At 46.8% G+C, this 20,606-nt stretch overlaps 1 protein-coding gene across 1 annotated transcript in view; it reads left to right on the top strand.

Moving 5' to 3' along the window:
- LOC140187322 (Na(+)/H(+) exchange regulatory cofactor NHE-RF1-like) overlaps window positions 1-20,190 on the top strand; it is a 103,690-nt gene extending 83,500 nt beyond the window's left edge. Inside the window, exons 4-6 of the mRNA XM_072242500.1 lie at window positions 14,132-14,175; window positions 15,753-15,869; window positions 17,666-20,190. Coding sequence (XP_072098601.1) covers window positions 14,132-14,175; window positions 15,753-15,869; window positions 17,666-17,824 — 320 coding nt within the window. The 3' untranslated portion in view covers window positions 17,825-20,190. The remainder of the gene's footprint in view (window positions 1-14,131; window positions 14,176-15,752; window positions 15,870-17,665) is intronic.
- The last annotated feature ends 416 nt before the right edge of the window (window positions 20,191-20,606 follow it).

Genomic DNA, 20,606 nt, shown 5'->3' with positions numbered 1-20,606 from the left:
ACAATAAGGAGGTGGCGTACAGGGAAGGAGTCATCTCACTGACACAGTGGTGTCAACAAAACAACCTCTCCCTCAGTGTCGCAAAAACAAAGATGCTGGTTGTGGACTACAGGAGGAATGGAGATGGGCTAACCCCTATTGACATCAATGGATCTGGGGTTGAGAGGTAAACAGCTTCAAGTTCCTCAGCATCCACATCACCGAGGACCTCACGTGGTCTGTACACACCAGCTGTGTGGTGAAAAAGACGCAACAGCTCCTCTTTCACCTCAGACGGTTCGGGAAGTTTGGTATGGGACACCAGATCCTAAGAACTTTCTACAGGGGCACAATGGACAGCATCCTGACTGGCTGCATCACTGCCTGGTATGGGAACTGTACCTCCCTTAATCGCAGGACTCTGCAGAGAGTTGTGTGGACAGTCCAGCACATCTGTAGATGTGAACATCCCATGATTCAGGACATTTACAAAGACAGGTGTGTAAAAAGGGCCTGTACAATCATTGGGGACCTGAGTCATCCCAACCACAATCTATTCCAAATGCTACCATGCAGGAAACGGTACCATGGCATAAATGCCAGGACCAACAGGCCCCGGGACAGCTTCTTCCACCAGGCCAACAGACTGATTAACTCACGCTGATTGGAGTGTATTCCTATGTTACATTGACTGTTCTATTTGTTATAAATTACTATTATTGCCTATTGCACATTTAGATGGAGGCGTAGTTTAAAGATTTTTACTCTTCATGTATATGAAGGATGTAAGAAATAAACTCAATTCAATTCAATTAAGGGAACTGTTCAATAGTTTGATAACGGGGTAGCAGCTGGTGGTATGTACTTTCAGATTTTAGTATTCTCTGCCCAAAGGGAAGCGGGGGAGAGAGAATGCACGGGCTGGGTGGGGTCTTTGGCTATGCTGGTTGCTTTGCTGAGGCAGTGAGAAGTGTAGACAAGGTCCCTGGAAGGAGGCCGAGTTCAGTGATGTGCTGAGCTGTGTCCACAACTCCTGCAGTTGCCGTCCCATACTGTGATGCATCCGATCCAGATGCATGCACTCTGTGGAGCATCGATAAAAGTGTGCGGGATGGAAGGAGGCCTGTCAGATTTCTTTAGCATACCGACCAAGTAGAAGTGTTGATGATATTTCTTGTCTGTGGCATCTCTTTTGTCGGACAGGTCAGTCTGTTGGTGACTTGCAGTCAACTTCAACAGCATCTTGCAGCTTTTAATTGGGGAAATTATTTCACTTCCCCCTTTTATTTAGTTTCATCATAATCCCAGGGCCATGAGCAGAGGCAGAACAGGCTGATGTTCCCGCATCAGACCTGGCTCGTGAGAAGCCTTTGAGCTGGGCCAGTCAGAGGGCCGGAGGGCTGGGGCGGTCACGGACGTCTCTCTGTGCCTTATCTGGTTTTTCTGCGGATGTTTTACTTGTCTGGTATTACAGCGCAGAAACAGGCCATTCAGCCCAACTGGTATGTTTTGTGCTTTGTCTTGGCTGTGTTGTAGTGGGGTGGTTGAGGGACGGATTGTCCTGGTTTTCCCGGATTGTTACTGCGGCCTTGGAGGGGAAAAGCAGCTCCTTTCGATGGTTGAACTTTTCCATTTGTGCCGCGAGTGATGTCCAGGGACGGCCCTCCCCTCGTTTGTACTGCTCCCCAGGAGTGAGAGAGGGGAGTGCAGTTGTCCAGCTGGCAGTGGGAACTGGACCTCTCTGTTTTTAGCTGTGTCCTTCTCCATAGCACCCTCCTCTGCCCCCAGGGATGGGCGACCCTTGTCCCTGCTAGCTGAAGAACGCTGGGAGTTGGAAGTGTCTAGGGCGTTGCTAATGGAAGGAGGATGAGCTGGGTTGAGCTCAGAACTACCTCTTGGTGTAGCTGGTTTGCAGCCTCACAGCATGCCGTTGTAGTCACTGCCCACCAGTCACAGTGGGCGAGGGGAGACGGAACCGGGGGTGGGGGTAGGGGGGGGCAGCTCGAGAGAGCAAGTGAAAGAACTCTGCCGCTCACTGCCACTGGGAGTAGTGTACGCCCACTCCTAATATTCCACCCCTGGCTTGAGGGTTGGCAAAAAGCCCTGCAGGTGCAGTCTATGTCTGTGTGCCCGTTGCAGGGGGCAGGGGGCAGGGGCAGTGAGGTTTAAGTGTGTTCAACCCGTACTCTAGTCTCTGGCTGGAAGCTGTGCCAAGGGCAGACTGTGACTGTTGTGATGTGTAGTGTGGTTCTGTGGGCAGGCTGACTGTTGGGCACCTACGTGATCAGCACCAATTTTCTTCAGTTTTTAAAGGTTGATGGCTCAACTAACTGAGGTGTTTAAATTGACTCGTGGATTTTCAGAATAAATAGAAATGATTACCCCTCTGGTGAGGGAGTCCAGAGTTTGTGTGTGTGTGTACACATACATGTGTAAGACCATAACATACAGGAGTAGAATTGGACCATTCATTCCATTGAGTCTGCTCTGATATTTTATCATAGGTGATTTATTTTCCATCTCAACCCCTTCCCTCTGTCTTCTCCCAGTAAACTTTGACACACTGACTAATCAAGAGCCTATCAATCTCTGTTTTAAATGTACCCAGTGACTTGGTCTGCACAGCCATCTGTGGCAAAGAATTCCACAGACTCACCACCCTCTGGCTAAAGAAATTCCTCCTCATCTCAGTTCTGAAGAGATTTCCTCCGATTCTAAGGTTGTGCCCTCTGGTCCTAGACAGCCCCCCACAGCAAATGTCTTAGAAACATAGAAAACCTACAGCACAATACAGGCCCTTCAGTCCACAAAGCTGTGCAGAACATGTCCTTACCTTAGAACTACCTAGGCTTACCTATAGCCCTCTATTTTTCTAAGCTCCAGGTACCTATCCCCGAGTCTCTTAAAAGACCCTGTCGTTTCTGCCTCCACCGCTGGCAGCCCATTCCACACACTCACCACTCTCTGTGTAAAAAAAAAACACAGCTTACCCCTGACGGTGCCTACTTCCAAACGCCTTAAAACTGTGCCCTCTCGTACTAGCAATTTCAGCCCTGGGAAAAAGCCTCTGACTATCCACATGGTCAATGCCTCTCATTGTCATGTACACCTCTATCAGGTCACCTCTCGTCCTCCATCACTCCAAGGAGAAAAGGCCGAGTTTTCTCAACCTATTCTCATAAGGCATGCTCCCCAGTCCAGGCAACATCCTTGTAAATCTCCTCTGCACCCTATCTATGGTTTCCACATCCTTCCTGTAGTGAGGTGACCAGAACTGAGCACAGTACTCCAAGTGGGGTCTGACCAGGGTCCTATATAGCTGCAACATTACCTCTCGGCTCCTAAACTCAATCTCACAAATCATGAAGGCCAGTGCACCGTATGCCTTCTTAACCACAGAGTTAATCTGCACAGCAGCTTTGAATGTCCTATGGATTCAGACCCAAGATCCCTCTGATCCTCCACACTGCCAGGAGTCTTAGCATTAATACTATATTCTGTCGTCATATTTGACCTGTCAAAATGAACCACCTCTCACTTATCTGGGTTGAACTTCATCTGCCACTTCTCAGCTCTCCATACAACACCTCCAATCTTTGCGTCATCAGCAAATTTACTAACCTTCTCCATGTCCACTCTTTCAAATGCCTTTCGATATTCGATAGGTTTCAGTGAGATCCCCCTTCATTCATCTAAACCCTAGCAAGTACAGGCCTAGACCCAAATAAAAGACCCGTCGTACACTGACCCTTCCATTTCCGGAGTCAATCTCACAAGCCACCTCTGGATCCTCTCCAATGCCAGCAGATCTATTGTGGGGCTCAAAACCAATCTCAATACTCCGAACGTGTTCTAACTAGTGCCTTATAAGGCCTCAGATTTACATCCTTGCTTTTATATCCTAGTCCTCTCGAAATGAATGCTGACATTCCTAAATGTGTGCCTTCTTGTCAACCTCAGTGAGGAGGGACACAGACAGATTGGCCATTCAGTCACACACACTTCCAGCATGTGCTCTGAGCCTGAAGAACGCTGAGTGGGGCTGGGGTACACCTTGGTTGCTCCAATTCTGGCCTGGGGGAGATGAGGGGGTGAGTTACTGAGGAAGTATTTGTTTACCTTTGCTTCTCCCACCCCCTGCTTTGGTGCCATGTGGGCTACACACCCCTTGCTCTCTGGCTCAATGTGTTGTACTCAGCTGGAGCTGGTTGGAGAGAACATGACTGTCTCTGCTTTTGCTGCTGAATGACCCTGACTGGCAGGGTGGCTGGGCAGAGTTCCTGCAGACCCTGCTCTAGCAAGGTGAGTAAGGTCCAGTGGTGGTTAGTGTGGGTTTGTAGAGTCAGGATCATAGAGAAGCACAGCACAGAAACAGGCCCTTTGGCCCATCTAGTCCATGCTGAAAACCATTTAAACTGCCTATTCCCAATGACCTGCATGGGAACTTTAGCCCTCCATATCCCTACCATCCATGTACTTGTCCAAACTTCTTTTAAATGCTGAAATCCAGCTGGCACGGACCACTTGTGCCGGCAGCTCATTGCACTCTCACGACCCTCTGAGTGAAGAAGTTTCCCCTTAAACTTCTCACCTTTCACCCTTAACCCATGACTTCTGGTTGCCATTCCACCCAACCTCAGTGAAAAAAGCCTGTTTGCACTTACCCAATCTCTATCTCTCATAATTTTGTATACTTCTATCAAATCTCCCCTCAATCTTCTACGTTCTAAAGAATACAGTCCTAACCTATTCAATCCTTCCTTATAACTCAGGTCCTCCAGACCTGGCAACATCCTTGTAAAATTTCCCTGCACTCTTTCAACTTTGTTTACATCTTTCCTGTAGATAGGGGACCAAAACTACACAGAATACTCCAAATTAGGCCTCACCAATGTCTTATACAACTTCAACATAGCATCTCTTCTTCTGTACTCAGTACATTGATTTATGAAGGCCAATGAGCCAAAAGATTTCTTTATGACCCTATCTACCTCTGATGCCACTTTCAATGAACAATGGACCTGTGTTCCCAGATCCCCTTGTTCTACCACACTCCTCAGTTCCCTACAGTTGGCTGTGTAAGACCTACCCTGGTTGGTCTTACCAAAGTGCTTGCATTTGTCTGCATTAAATTTCATCTGCTATTTTTCAACCCATTTTACCAGCTGATGCAAACCCCTCTGCAAGCCATGATAGCCTTTCTCACTGTTCACTACACCCCCAATCTTGGTGTCATCCACAAATTTGCTGATCCAGTTAACCATATTATCATCCATATCATTGATACAGATGACAAACAACACAGGACCCAGCACCAGTCCCTGTGGCACTCCACTAGTCACGGGGCTCCAGTCAGAGAGGCAATCCTCTACTACCACTCTCTGGCTTCTCCCACAAAGCCAATGTTTAATCCAGTTTACTACCTCATCCTGAATGCTGAGTGACTGATCTTTCTTGACCAGCCTTCCATGCAGGACCTTGTCAAATGCCTTACTGAAGTCCATGTAGACAATGTCCATTTTCCTGGTAACTTCCTTGAAAAATTCAATAAGATTGGTTAGACATGACCCACCATGCACAAAGACATGCTGACTATCCTTGGTCATTCCATGTCTATCCAAATTCTTATATATCCGGTCCCTTAGAATATTCCAATAACTTTCCCACTACTGATGTCAGACTCACTGTCTTATGGTTTCCCGGTTTCTGTTTAGAACTTTTTTTTTAAACAGCAGAACAACATTGGCTATCCTCCAATCCTGTGGTACCTCTCCTGTCACTAAGGATGGTTTAAATATCCTTGCTAGGGTCCTGGCAATTTCTGTACTTACCTCCCACAGGGTCCAAGGGAACACCTTGTCAGACCCTGGGGATTTATCCACCCTGATTTGCCTCAGGGTGGCAAACACCATCTGCTCTGTAATCTGTACAGAGTCCATGAAGATGATGCTGCTCCCATAGACTCTCCGTCTCGAGTAAATCCAAATGTAATGGATGCATTTACCATCTCCCCCATCTCTTTTGGTTCTACACATGGATTACCATTCTGGTCTTCCAGAGGAACAATTTTGTCCCTTGCAATCCTTTTGCTCTTAACATATCTGTAGAATCCCTAAGGATTCTCCTTCACCTTGTCTGCTAGGGCATCCTCATGCCTTCTTTTAGCCCTCCTGATTTCTTTCTTAAGTATTCTCTTGCATTTCTTATAATCCATTGGCACCTTGTTTGTTCCTACTTGTCCATACCTGCTATGCACCTCCTACTTTTCTCTTAACCAGGGCCTCAATCTCTCTTGAAAACCAAGGTTCCCTACACTTGCTATCTTTACCTTTTACTCTGACAGACACAAAAAGCTTTGTATTCCCAAAATTCTGTTCTGAAGGCCTCCCACTTTCTAAGTACACCTTTGTCAGGAAACAGCCTGTCCCAATCTACACTTGTCAGATCAGTAAAGGGCAGCACCCAGATCTGCTCAAAGTTTTCCTCGGAGCTGGTAAAGGAAGGTTTGGGAGGAGGCGTGTGATTCATTCAGCCCCCAGCTTGAAAGAATATCTTGCGCTCTCCCCAACAGCATGTGGACTGTTGCTGTTTACTGCCAGTTCTTATTGAAAGTATTTGACTGGTGTTTGGCAGCGGTGGATGAGATCACAGTAACTTGGCAAACGTCTAATACTTTGCAAGTTGATAATTAATGCGGGCTTTCACTTTCTTTCTCAATCTGCCACTCATTGTCCGTAAGTGCTGTGATTTTGGACACCGTTTGTACATTGCAAAAAGCAGGGTCTGGGAAGATGGCAATACATACCGAAAACTTTGCTCAGGAGACATTTGTGAATAGTCCTGAGATACATTTTGCTTTAAAGTTGCATTCTGTGCTGATGGAAGTTTCTCATGGACTGTTTCAGCGGGTGGTGTGTGAGTGTGAGCCAAGTGTTGGTGGGACCAGCATCAAGGGAGTCGTCCAGATTGTCAGTGAACTGGCTCCGTTATCACAGACACCCACAAGTAAATTTCAACCGTAAAATAGGAAACACACAAAAATCTCTGTGTAACCGTGCCTCCATAGTATTGTAATCAGGTGGCGTCAGCAGCACATCAGACTGATAAGAACTAAAAGTGGAGAGAAGCTGGTCCTGCTGCTTGCAGGGCCAAACTTCTGAATTCTGCAATACTGTGGGAGCTCATTTGTGAGTCAGGCGTTGGGAAACGGGTGTTCTGTGATGAATCAGTTTTTCACTCACGTGACTCTAGCACTTTCCTTTCTGTTTGATGCCCTCAGTTTCACAATCAGACATTGGTTGCATGTACCGTGGGCAGGCGGAAGAGTCGCAATCAGAAACAGCTTAGTAAAAGAGGTGTGGTTTGCTGTGTTGTGGCAGCATTACAGTGTAGTACATAAAAAGCTGCTGTAAGTTACAAGAAATATATAGAAGTAAATGAGTAGTGCTAAAAGGGAGTAAATAGTGAGGTCATGTTCAAGGACCATTCAGCAATTTGATGGCAGAGGGGAAGAAACTGTTCCTAAAACGTTGAGTGTTCACCTTCAGGCTCCGGTACCTCCTCCCCGAAGAGGGAAAGTACGGGGCCATTGCGTTAGGGCAGCACTTGGCCACACCAGCAGAAAGATCGGAGTCCGACGGTGGAAGGAGGATCTGTGCGGCACCGACAGGATGAGGTGGGCTGTCCGTTAATGTTGACAGGCCATGGGTTGAGGGGAGCAGGCTTCTCAAGATCATTGGAAATGCCCGAGGTTGGAAGAGTGTGGGAGAGTGCCACAGGCTATGGTGGGCTGCTGTAGCACAGTGTTGGAGGGGCTCTCAGGATTTTATTGGAAGTGGTTGGCTCATATACAGTCTGAGTAGGGAGCAGAGTTCAAGGTCAACCTCTGAGTTCCCCAGGTGATGAGCCTATGTTGAACTTTGCATGAAGGCCATGCAAAGACCCAATGTCTCAGTGTTTTATTCCTTTCCAAGGCTGGCATTTGTTACCTGGAGAAGGAATACGATGAGCGACTGCAGTCCCTCTGGTAGCGGAAGAGTATTCCGGGATTTACATCCAGCAATGAGACTTTTCTAAATTGGAATGCTGTCTCTTATGTTTTGTAATTTCAAAACATTAAACTGATTCAAAAGAAGACAGGGAAGTCCGAAGTGCGGGTCTAACTTCGCCTTAACTTTAAGCGAAGTGCACACGTATCATGTGGTAGTATGGTGACATATACAATTAATGTATTTATACATTCAACCTGTAATTAATTATTTAAACAAACAAGAATGCTTAATTAAACAATATATATCTATATACATACAAGATATATATTGCTTAATTAAATACACAACACTCCTCCATGCTTAGCTATAAACTCCAACTCAATCAAGAGTGTATCTCAACTATATTCACAGTGTACTATATAATACAACTGCTATGTAGCGGTATGCAGAAGTTTGGGCACCCCGGTCAAAATTTCTGTTACGTGAATAACTAAGCAAGTAAAAGATGAACTGATTTCCAAAAGGCATAAAGTTAAAGATGACACATTTCTTTAATATTTTAAGCAAGAAAACTTTTTTATTTCCATCTTTTACAGTTTCAAAATAACAAAAAAGGAAAGGGGCCTGAAGCAAAAGTTTGGGCACCCTGCATGGCAGTACTTAGTAACACCCCCTTTGGCAAGTATCACAGCTTGTAAACGCTCTGTGTAGCCAGCTAATAGTCTTTCAATTCTTGTTTGGGGGATTTTCACCCATTCTTCCTTGCAAAAGGCTTCTAGTTCTGTGAGATTCTTGGGTCGTCTTGCATGCACTGCTCTTTTGAGGTCTATCCACAGATTCTCGATGATGTTTAGGTTGGGGGACTGTGAGGGCCATGGCAAAACCTTCAGCTTGTGCCTCTTGAGGTAGTCCATTGTCGATTTTGAGGTGTGTTTAGGTTCATTATCCTGTTGTAGAAGCCTTCCTCTTTTCATCTTCAGATTTTTTTACAGACAGTGTGATGTTTGCTTCCAGAATTTGCTGGTATTTAATTGAATTCGTTCTTTACTCTACCAGTAAATGTTCCCTGTGCCACTGGCTGCAACACAAGCCCAAAGCATTATCGTTCCACCCCAGTGCTTAACAGTTGGAGAGGGGTTCTTTTCATGAAATTCTGCACTGTTTTTTCTCCAAAGATGCCTTTGCTCATTGCGGCCAAAAAGTTCTATTCAAAAGTTCAGAGGAACATCTAAGCAAGCCTGATGCATTTTGGAAATAAGTCCTGTGGACTGATGAAGTTAAAATAGAACTTTTTGCCCGCATTCCTTCGTATAGTTTATGCATCTTGATCTTGGAAAGGTGCATTTAGTTCATTGGTGTGTTCTCTTATTAATCCTTCTGTTGCTTCCTTCAAGATCTGATCTCTCGGTTTCCTCATCCACAATATCATCTGACAAATCCTCTTGTTTTTGTATCTCCATTGACTCCTTTCTTTTTGGCCTTCCATTCATCCAGCTGGGCTTTGGTCTTTGCATCAAATTTTACAAGCAGCTTTTTGTCTCCCATTTGAAGTTCATGGAATAACCTTAATGCACAGAGAGTCGATTCTGGTTCTCTATACTCACAAAAGCTGAATGCATGCAACTTTCATGAAACTTCTTGAACTCTCTTCCAGCTTAAAACCAAGCCATATTTCACAAGTGACAGCCTGATTAACAAATCAAAGGTTTCTCAGACATGTTGCCTATGAAAACTATTGTGCTGGGACCACTGCTTTCGTCACTTTCACGATTCCTCTGAGTACCATGGTCCTTCATTGGTCCAATATGCTTTCCATCTCAAGGCACAGATGTTGGCGCCATCACCTGTTGTCCTCTGTTGGGCAGCGAATCATGGTGTGCAGCCTGGAGACAGTTGTGGCATCATCCAGTACCTTTCTTAATTCGCTTTCAGTTGACTTTATTGTAGGGGATGTGAAATACAAACTGTGGATGGATCTCCAATGAAGTTGTAGTTGTCTTGTCAGTCACCCCCCCACAATGCTGGTGTGCATCTTGATCTTGGAAAGGTGCATTTAGTTCATTGGAGTGTTTTCTTATTAATCCTTCTGTTGCTTCCTTCAAGATCTGATCTCTCGGTTTCCTCATCCACAATATCATCTGACAAGTCCTCTTGTTTTTGTATCTCCATTGACTCCTTTCTTTTTGGCCTTCCATTCATCCAGCTGGGCTTTGGTCTTTGCATCAAATTTTACAAGCAGCTTTTTGTCTCCCATTTGAAGTTCATGGAATAACCTTAATGCACAGAGAGTCGATTCTGGTTCTCTATACTCACAAAAGCCGAATGCATGTAACTTTCGTGAAACTTCTTGAACTCTCTTCCAGCTTAAAACCAAGCAAGTAACCGCCCACTCTCACCTGATTTAGCTGACACTGACCTGCTCAACATCAACCAAACAACACTAGAGTGGCTGGCTGTCTGGTGTGACAAGCCATGATGATGATGCTTTTGAAATCTAACTTTTGCGATTAGTAATGGCTTTCATTCTTAGTGTTCCTACATTACTTTCACAGTGTCAACCAAGCTCATTTCTGATGGTTTGGTTGGAGCAGCTAAACTTCGAAGCAAACTGTCTGCCTTTAAACCTGATGCACTTAGCAAAATTGGTATTCATTTCTCATTGGTCATTTCATTTGCTTCAAAATATTGTTCAATTAGCTCAGTATACGTGAGCCAGTTATCTCTTATGGAATCAAAAGTACCAATCTTTTCGATGTAGTTAGCCAACAGGTGAGAATAGATATTGGACTGCTGGAAAATGATGCTAGAGAGGTAGTAATGGGGGAACAAGGAAATAACAGATGAACTGAATAAATGTTTTGCATCAGTCTTCACTGGTGGAAGGTCAAGGGTGTCAGGGAGCAGAAGTGAGTGAAGTTGCCATTGCTAGGGAGGATGTTCTTGAGAAACTGAAAGGTTTGAAGGTAGATAAGTCACCTGGAACAGATGGTCTACACTCCAGGGTTCTGAAAGAGGTGGCTGAAGAAATTTGAACGCATCAGTAATGATCTTTCAAGAATCAATAGGTTCTGATGTGGTTCCAGAGGACTGGAAAATTGCAAATGTTACTCTACTCTTCAAGAAACTATAGACCAATTGACGTTAGTGGTTAGGCAGATGTTGGAGTTGATTGTTAAAGGATAGGGTTTCGGAGTACTTGCAGCCACAATACTAGATAGGCTATAGTCAGCATGGTTTCCTCAAGGGAAATTCCTGCCTGACAAATCTTATGGAATCCTTTGAAGAAATAACAAGCAGGATAGACAAAGGAGAATCGCTGGATGTTGTGTACTTGGATTTTTAGAAGGCTTTTGCAAAGGTGACACATATGAGGCAGTTTAACAAGTTAAGAGCCCGTGGTATTGCAAGGAAGATGCTAGCGTGGATCGGGCATTGGCTGATTGACAGGAGGCAAAGAGTGGGAATAAAGGGAGCCTTTTCTGGTTGGCTGCTGGTGACTAGTGGTGTTCCACGGGGGTCTGTGTTGGGACTGCTTTTTAAATTATATGTCAATGATTTGGGTGACAAAATTGATGGCCTTCTTGCAAAGTTTGCAGGCGGTACGAAGATAACTGGAGGGACAGTTAGTTTTGAGGAAGCAGAGAGGCTACAGAAAGATTAGGAGAATGCGCAAAGAATTGGCAGATGGAATACCGTGTTAGGAAGTGTATGGTCATGCACCTTGGTAGAAGAAATAAAAGAGTTGACTATTTTCTACATGGAGGGAAAATTCAAAACCCTGAGGCACAAAGGGACTTGGGAGTCCTCATGCAGGATTGCCTGAACATTAATTAGCAGGTTGAGTTGGTGGTGAGGAAGGGCAAATGCAATGTTAGCATTCATTCCAGCATTCCAGGATGGAAAGGTTTATTATATGATGTGTGCCTGATGACTCCGACCTCTTGTATTCACTGGAATTCAGAGGAATGGGGGGGAGATCTCAATGAAACTTATCGAATGTTGTGAGACCTCAATAGAATGGATGTGGAGAGGATATTTATTATGTTGGGGGAGTCTAAGACCAGAGGACAATGAGGAAGAATTTCTTTAGTCAGAGAGTGGTGAATCTGTGGCACTCATTGCAACCCCTCTCCTTGGCCCCCCACACCTCACTGCCTCTCTCTCTCTAAGCCAGCCCCTCTCACCTCTACTCCCCTCCCTGTCTCCCCCATGTCCTCACCAACCCCCCCCCCCGCCCCCACAGTTGAAAGGAAAAATTTTCAAACACCATTGCCGGGCAGGGAGGCATGGATACAAAGGGGGTGAATTCAGGAGATTCTGCCTCCCACTGCACGTCTGAGCACATTAACCCATTCATTCTTCTCTCATGACACCCCACCCTGCCAAGGTCAGACCAGAGAGCGACTGCAGGCGAGGTGCTTTGAAACTGAAAGTTTGGTTGAAGAGCTGGATTTAGAAGTGGGGTGAGGATAGGAGAAGTGGGGGTGGGAATGTTGGGGCAGTCGAATTTGGAACCTCTGCTGGCTGAGAGGAGGGAACTTTGTTCTACCTCGAGAGTGCAGGCATTGCATAAATACTTGAGTAGTGTCTGAACTGTTGTGACATAGACGGACAGAGCGCGAACCTAACCTGGACAGTGACAGACAGACAGAGCACACACACCCTGGACAGAGACAGTGACAGACAGAGCACACACACCCTGACCAGTGACAGTGACGGACAGAGCACACACACCCTGGACGGAGACCGTGATGGACAGAGCACACACACCCTGGACAGAGACAGACAGAGCACACCCACTCTTGATAATGTCACCATGATTTGACCTAATTCTGCTCTTATATCTTCTGGTGTTAATATGCGACAGTGTTGATCATTAGCGAGAGGAGATGTAGTTTCTGATCTGCACTGACTGCTGTTTCCCAATGATGGGTCCACGATCCGGTTGCAGAGGGAGGTATAGAGGCCCAGCTTTTGGAACTCGTTGAATCATACTGAAGGTATGATGTTGTTGGTCACCAAGCTGTAGTCAATAAACAGCAGTTTGATGTAGGGATTGCCAGTGTCCTGGTGATGCAAGGCCAAGTGGAGAGCCAGTGAGATTGCATCCGCTGTAGACGTATTGTGGCGATCGGTCCTTGCTTCGGCTGGAGTTGATTCTGGCCATGAGTAAACTCTCAAAGGAACTCATCACAGTAGATGTGCGTCTAGCTGATGGTTGTTGAGTAAGCTCATCCTGCTGTTCTTGGGAACTGGTGTGACTGTCATGCTTTTGAAGTAGCTGGGAAACTCCGACTGCAGCACTGAGAGACTGAAGATGTCCTTGAACACTCCCACTGGTTAGTTAGCACAGGTTTTCAGAACCCTAGCAGGTAACCGTCACGGCCTGATGCCGTGTGAGGGTTCGGCTCGTGAAAGAGGCTCTAATGTTGGCCTCTGATGGAGACAAAGTCTCCAGATGCTGCAGAGACTTGCATGGGCCCAGTATTATTCTTCCTTTCAAAGCGAGTCCAGCAATGAAATGGTTAGCATATGAGGAACATTTGGTGGCTGTGGTTCTGTACTCACTGGAGTTTAGAGAATTGGTGGTGGAGGGGAAAATCTCAGTGAAGCTGACAAATATTGAAAAGCTTAGATAGAGTGGACATGCAGAGGGTGTTTCCAATAGTGGGGAATCTACAGCCTCAGAGTACGACATCCCTTTAGGACAGAGACCAGGAAGAATTTCTTTAACCAGAGGGCAGTGAATCTGTGGAATTTATTGCCACAGTTGTTTGTGGAGACTAAATCATTGGGTATATTTAAAGCAGAGATTGATAGATTCTTCATTAGTCAGGGCATCGAAGGTTGCAGGGAGAATGGGGCTGATGGGATTGCAGTGCAGAGTGGAATGACCAAGTTTTGTACCTGTGTCTTATGGTCATATGACGTGCCGGGATCACAGAACACTTACTGTTCACTGGCTGGTGATCTAGCTGCCTTCCAACACGGTGAGGGTTTCCGCAGTCTCAGTAGGTCGTGTGCCTGTATCTGAGGCGGTGATGTGTGTGGTTGTGTTTGGTGGCCAGGTTTACGATTGAGGATGTGGTCTGTTTAATGACTTTTGAATGGGTTGAAGTGCGACCAGAATATTAACAACTGTGGATTTGTGTATTTTGCAGGACCTCTGCCCCAACTGCTCACAAACGGAGAAGACGAACAGAAGGTAGAACGTGTCTCCTATTTCCATGTGGTTGGTTTGCACCGTGCCATTAGGTTTCGAGGAGGTGTTGCACTCCCTTGTCAGAGTCACTCACAGTTCTTCTGGGACTGTCCAGTCAATCAGGCTGGTTGTCGTAGTCATAATGCAATACAACAGGGGTACATGTCCTTCGGTCGACCCAGCTAGTCCCAGTTTCTGGCAGTCAGCCCACATCCTTCTGAACTCTGCCCCTGATTTGCAGCTGAGGCAAACCCTAAAGACCCTGTGCTGCCTACCATTTCACTGCCCAGGATCCACACCCTCTGCACTGCCGATTAGGGTGACATATCTGAGTGTGCATTCAGCACAGGTTCAGGTGGAGAACTGCAGTTCTGGAGTTTTAAACTATAGTAGAGAGTCTAGTCAGTGCCTTGGGAACTCTGTGATCTTTGCCTCTGACCTGGGCTCACAGATCAGTGCCATTCACTGTTACCACTGGGGGCATTTCTCTTGCTGTGTCGAGGCAGAAATATTAAACATCCGTGGGCTGGACCTCTCTGCATTTTAAGTGGCTGTCATTCCCAACAGAGAAAACAGCTCTGGGAGAATATGCTCCCTTCATTTAATATAAAATAATTGTTCCAATGCCTGAACCTTGGGATTCTGATTTAGCAGCCGGGAACTGGAAACTGTGTGTGTGGAGCTGGAAACAGGAATTGCAGACTGTGGCAGTGACACCCAGACAGGGAGGCAGGAAACCGGTCCTTAGATCTACCACATCCGTCAACCATTTTTACCATCTACCATAACCCCATTTGCCCACATTTCTCTGCCTTGCCTCTGAGTATCTTTTGAAATACTCTGTAATGTAATGATTATATCCTCCTCCTCCTCCTCCACCTCCTCCTCCTCTGGATTTGCATTCCAGTTTACAACTACTCATTCTTGCCTTACACCTCAGATCCTTTATTTAAAAATAAGAACTCCTACCTGTACTTTGTCCTCTTGTTTTTGATACCTCTGTCCCAAGGAAAGGATTCGGACTATCTGTCTCTGATAATCTAGTAGTCTTCTATCAGGTCACGGTCAACCACCTTTGCCCCAGGGTAGAATTAGACCCAGCCTCTCCATAAATGAAATCCTTCAATTTTGGCGACACCCTGATGAACCTGCTCTGCACTCTCCTGTCTCCAGCACAATCACATCCTGTATATAAATCTGGTGTAGTGACCTCAGCTGTACACAGTACACAGTACTCCATTTGTAAAGTTGCAACATAACACCCCAAATCTTGTGTTCTATCCCTCAGTCTATGAAGGCAAACATGCAATGTCTGCCTTTACCACACTATCCACTGTTACGCAATGGTGGACCTGAACCTTTGGTGGACCTCTGTTAATCAATATTCCTTAGCACCCTCCTGTTGACACACATGTCCCATCTCCTTTGACTTTCCAATCCACGTCAGTCTGATTAAATTCCATCTGCCAACTCTCTGACCAACCTGCCTGCCATGGCCTTGGGCAATCTTCCTTTGTGCCCAATTGGTATCTATTCCTGTTTATTAGGGAGTTTGCTGAAGATTTTCCTCCATCTCACAGGTCAATGGAAATGTGTTGGAGTCAGTCGCACTCACATCGGAACCATCTTCAGATTCTTCGTCTTTGCCCTCCACTCCGACAACACCGACCAAGGAAGCAGCCGCTCACACGGCAGAGGTAGAGTTCCTCCTTCTATTTCCTTGGTGCCCGGGATTGCAGAGGCTGTAGCTTTCAGCAGGAGTCCGGATCCTGTGACCTGAGCTGTTTCTGAGTTGGTAAGGGGGCCGCTAGCTGTGTTCCCACCCAGCAGGAGATGCCTGCAGCCCAGCAGCCAGTAAATCCCCAGGAGCTCTGTGGTATGTACGGGGTGTGCGTATATGAGCTGTTCGTCAGCTCCCTCGTGATCAATCTGCCTCTGCCTCTGGGGCAGAAGGCTGAGAGTATCCGGCCCCATTTGGGCTGGGATTCCATGGCCTGTCAAAGGGGCCAGGTGAAGGAGCGTCAAAGGAATTGTGCTGTGTGGGAGTGGTGGTGTCAGGCACTGCTGTGGAAAGGTAGTCTTGGAGCTACCACCTGTTAACCAGGGCTCTCCTGTCCAGTAAGATGGAACAGCTTTGTTCTGTCTGCTGCTCCCATTTCCATTTCCATATTGCCTTGTCCGTCCACTGCCTCCTCTGCTGTCATAATGAGGCCAAATTCAATACCCCATATTGTGTCTGGGTAGCCTCCAACCTGATGGCATGAACATCGATTTCTCCAACTTCTGGTAACCGCTGCTCTCTGATTTCCCCTTTACCCCCCCCTTCTGTTTCCCTCATTCGAATGGCCTCTCACCCCTTTCCTTTTCCTTCCCCACCCTGATGACCTGTCCGTCACCTCCCTCTGGTTTTGCACCCCCTCCCTTTTATTCCAAGGTCTACTGCCCTCTCCTGTCTGATTCGTCCTTCAGCCCTTTACCCCTTCCACATCTCGGCTCCCAGCTTCTCTAATCACTCCCCCTCCCTCCTGCACACACCCACTTTCCCTTCATCTGGCCAGTTTGTTCTTCTCCCTCGGCCTCCCCATTCTGGTTTCTGTCCCTTTCCTTTCCAGTCCTGATGAAAGGCCTTGGCCTAAAACGTGTACTGACCTTTTGACCTACTTCAACGACAATCTAACTCTTGCCTCCCGCAAACCCCTCCCCCATTTTCCTTTCATCCTTGTGTCTATCTAAGATTCTCTTAAATGTCTCTAATGTATCTGTCTGTACATCACCCCAAGCAGGGGGTTTCATGCACTTGGCATTCCATGTAAAGAGAAACCTGCCTCTGACAATCCCCCCTATACTTGCCTCCTATCACCTTAAAAATATGCCCTCTGGCGTTAGCATTTACACTCTGGGTGGAAAATGCTGGATGTCCACTTTATCAATGCTTCTTATCATCTTGTACACTTCTTTTGAGTCATCCCTTATCCTTCACTGCACTAGCTTGTTCAGCTTGTCCTCATAAGACATCCTCTCTAATCCAAGCAGCAGCCTGGTAAGTCCCCTCTGCACCCTGTCTAAAGCTTCCACATCCTGAACTGAACACAATATTCTAAGTGTGGTCTAGCCAGGGTTTTAGAGCTACGAGATTACCTTGTGGCTGTTAAACTCAGTCCCCTGACTAGTGAGGCCCAACACACCATGTGTCTTAACAACCTGACCAACTTGTGTGGCACCTTTGAGAGATCTATGAAAAGTTGGCTCTTTGCTCCCTTCCACAGATGTGGCTTGACCTGCTGAGTTCCTCCAATGTTTTAATCGAATTCTTGCTCAAGATAGAACAGCATTTAGAGATCAGCAGCCTCTGGCCAATATTCATCTTTCGGCACATTCCTGAGATGGGTGTTTGGTTGCTGCTGCTTTGCCCTGTGACGGGGTGGTGAAGGAGCTGTGGGAATGGGATGGGCATTGTCCCTCAGCCCCGGGCTGACCTGCTCTTTGTCTCCAGCAGCCCCCCCTTGGCACCAAGAGCGCATTTGCTGACGTGGGTCTGAGCCTCAGCATGTCCGCGGCAGCCGCCAAGGAGAAGGTGCACTCGAAGCGGCTGAGCAAGCGGGCTCCGCAGATGGACTGGAGCAGGAAGAATGAGCTCTTCAGCAGCTTGTAGGGGGGCCCGGCTGGTAGCTCTCATCTCACTGCACAAAAACCTTAATCTCTCTAGTGATTTGTTTGTTTCTCCAAACCCCAGCTGATCTACCTGGTGCATTCCAATGGTGGGGCTAATTCACAGCTCCCCCTTCCCCTGCCTGTCCCTCCCCCCTCCCACCCCCACCCCCATCTCCATTCCAGTCAGCCTCAGCCCCACTCCAGTGCTTTGGCTACCTGGGGTGGGGTTAGCAGACCCCTTGTTGCTCACAGCTCAAACCATGTACCCCGAGGGAGGGGCTGGAACCACAGCTCCGGTAGCCATCACTTGGTCTAGGACTGTCTCACCATAGCCCAGCATTCTGTCAGGGCTCTGTGGGTGACTAGGGCTATAAGCAAGAATACTCTGCTGTGGGCTTGGGGAGAGTACCTTCCCTTTGCTATGAACTGTAGTTGCATTAGGTGCATCTAATCATACTGTGCTAATGAACTGGATTCCTTAGTAAAGAGGGGACTGATCAGACTGATCAACCCTCTCCCCACACCTCTGCCTGCAACTGTCCACCCATCGCAAGCTGCCAACACTGCCCTGGCAAACTCTTGAGACTGCAGCTCACTGGAGATCCAAGGGCTTCAACGGAATTGTTCGTTTGTTCATACGCTCAGACACAGTTTCAATAACCCTTTCCAGTGTTTCCATCCACCAACACACCTTTCCCGCAGCCCGCCTGCACTTGCACCTTGTTCCAGTCTTATCCCCTCACACTTACTTATCATGGCGATTCATTTATATACTTTAATTGGGTCACTTCAAATGTCCTTTTGAAAGATCAGCCAGTCGTGGAGTTGAGTGCGACCGATGATGAATGAGGCTTCTATTCAGAGAGGGTATAAACAGCCCCTTTTGTTACCTTCTCCACTGAGGGGTAAAAATGTTGAGCTGTGCATGTGTGGGGAGAAGTTGCGCTGTGCCTGCGCTTTCTTCTGAATTCCTCCTGTTCCCACTGAAATGTGCTGATTAGTCCAATTAATCTGCTAGCAAAGATGAAGGGGCTGGAAACGGTGCTCCTATTAATAATGTCGTTATCCCTTTGCTCTGAATGAATGCTGTCTCTGGCTGCTTTGTACTTCAAACAGGCGTCCTTTTGATGGCGGGGCACAAATGGAGGTTTTGTATTTTCAGTATTTTGTTAACTCCTTCCACTCTGCATACAGTGCTCTTGTCTCCTGCTGGGCAAGCACAGGGTGGGTTTTGGAGCAGCTAATTTTTGTCACTGGTGATGTTTATAATTTACTTCTATTTAGCAGAAATAAGTTAGGAATAAATGCTAATGAATTTGGAAATCTATAAAGTTCTGAACTTGGCACATTTACTGCACATTGAAGGAAGTTTATGGTTTCTGGGACACGTAAGAAATTCCAAATGAAATGATGTTCTCCTGATTGGGCTGGAGTTTCTGCTTGAGAAAGACTGTTCAAAAGGTGTTATGGGTTAGTCAGCGTAGACTCTAAATCTGAAAACTGATTCCTGGGATGCAATGGAAGGTTCATGAGAGGACTGGTAGAATCTTGTACCCTGTCTCACCATTACCTCCCTCTGATGGTTCAATGGTGGGATGGCCCGAGGTAAATAGGAGGGACCTATCTCCCTCAGCAGAAGGGACAGATTTAAGGGAGTGGGAGACTGATGGAAAGTGCAGGTGAAGAGATGTTTTTCACTCGGAGGGTGCCTGCATTCAAACAACACTGGATGGCAGCACGGAGCCTCTGTGGGGAGGCGGCCTGACTCAGAGAAGCTCCTCAACACGGTGAGCTGAGAAGCCGCCTCCTGAGTCGTAACTCTGTCCGCCCTTCCGTGACTGTCCGACAAGGTGCCCAAAGCATTTGCACCCCAGACTGAGCTTCCATGGCTTACCAGAGGCAGCACAGTCTGAACCATCTGGAGCCAGTGTGGTGGAAAACTCTCCCCAGCACTAGGGCATGAGTAGTCTGGATGGAGTGGGACTCAATTTCCAAACTTGTCTAATAATATAATTTTCTTTTTTTTTGCATTAAAACATTTGGAGGTTTTGTTTTAAAAACAGAGCACTGGTAGAAGGGAAGTGTGGGTGGGTTCCAGCTGCTGGCTGAGATGGTTTGTATTTATCTGCCCAGAGCGGGCTTCCGGCAGTCACCCTGTACGATGTGGTCGGGTGCAGAGGCTCTCCAAGTTCGACCGTCCTAATCCCAATGAAATCCACCTGAGGAGGTGAATCCCACGTGCTGACTGTCTCAGTCCATACATGGAGAAGACCAGAGTGATTTGTGTCCAGATTCAGTATCTGTAATTTTTAGAAACTATATTTTTATCAGTATATGTAAATTTTATGAAATAAAGGTTAAGAATCAGCTGTTTCTCAGTTGCTTATTTGGTTACCATGAGGACTGCAGACAAGGATCCAGGGAGTTAGACCCTGTGTTTGTCAGTTACCCTACCCATATAGTCTCCTACAAAACCTCATTTTTATTCTTCCCTCTTTCTCGTTCTCTTGACCTTCTCTCCCTGACTTGCATACAAGCATCAATCTTCAGTGACCATTGACCTATCAGCCCTGCATACCTTTGGGATGTGAGGGGAAACTGGGTGATGGGAGAGTGTGCCAACAGCAGGGGTCAGGACTGGCGGAGCAGCGAGTTCTGCCCCTTTGCTGCCCGTGGGTATAACCACAGGGCATGTATGCTGTGGGTCCCGTTGATGTTCACAGGAGCTCGGCTGGGGGAGCAGTCAAAGGGATAAGCAAAGCAGTAGGTTCTGAGAAAATGGG

The sequence above is a fragment of the Mobula birostris genome, chromosome 24 (assembly GCF_030028105.1).
Source record: "Mobula birostris isolate sMobBir1 chromosome 24, sMobBir1.hap1, whole genome shotgun sequence".
NCBI classification, from domain to species: Eukaryota; Metazoa; Chordata; class Chondrichthyes; order Myliobatiformes; family Myliobatidae; genus Mobula; species Mobula birostris.
The sequence above is the reverse complement of the archived record's forward strand: the minus strand, read 5'-3'. Positions and strand labels throughout refer to the sequence as shown.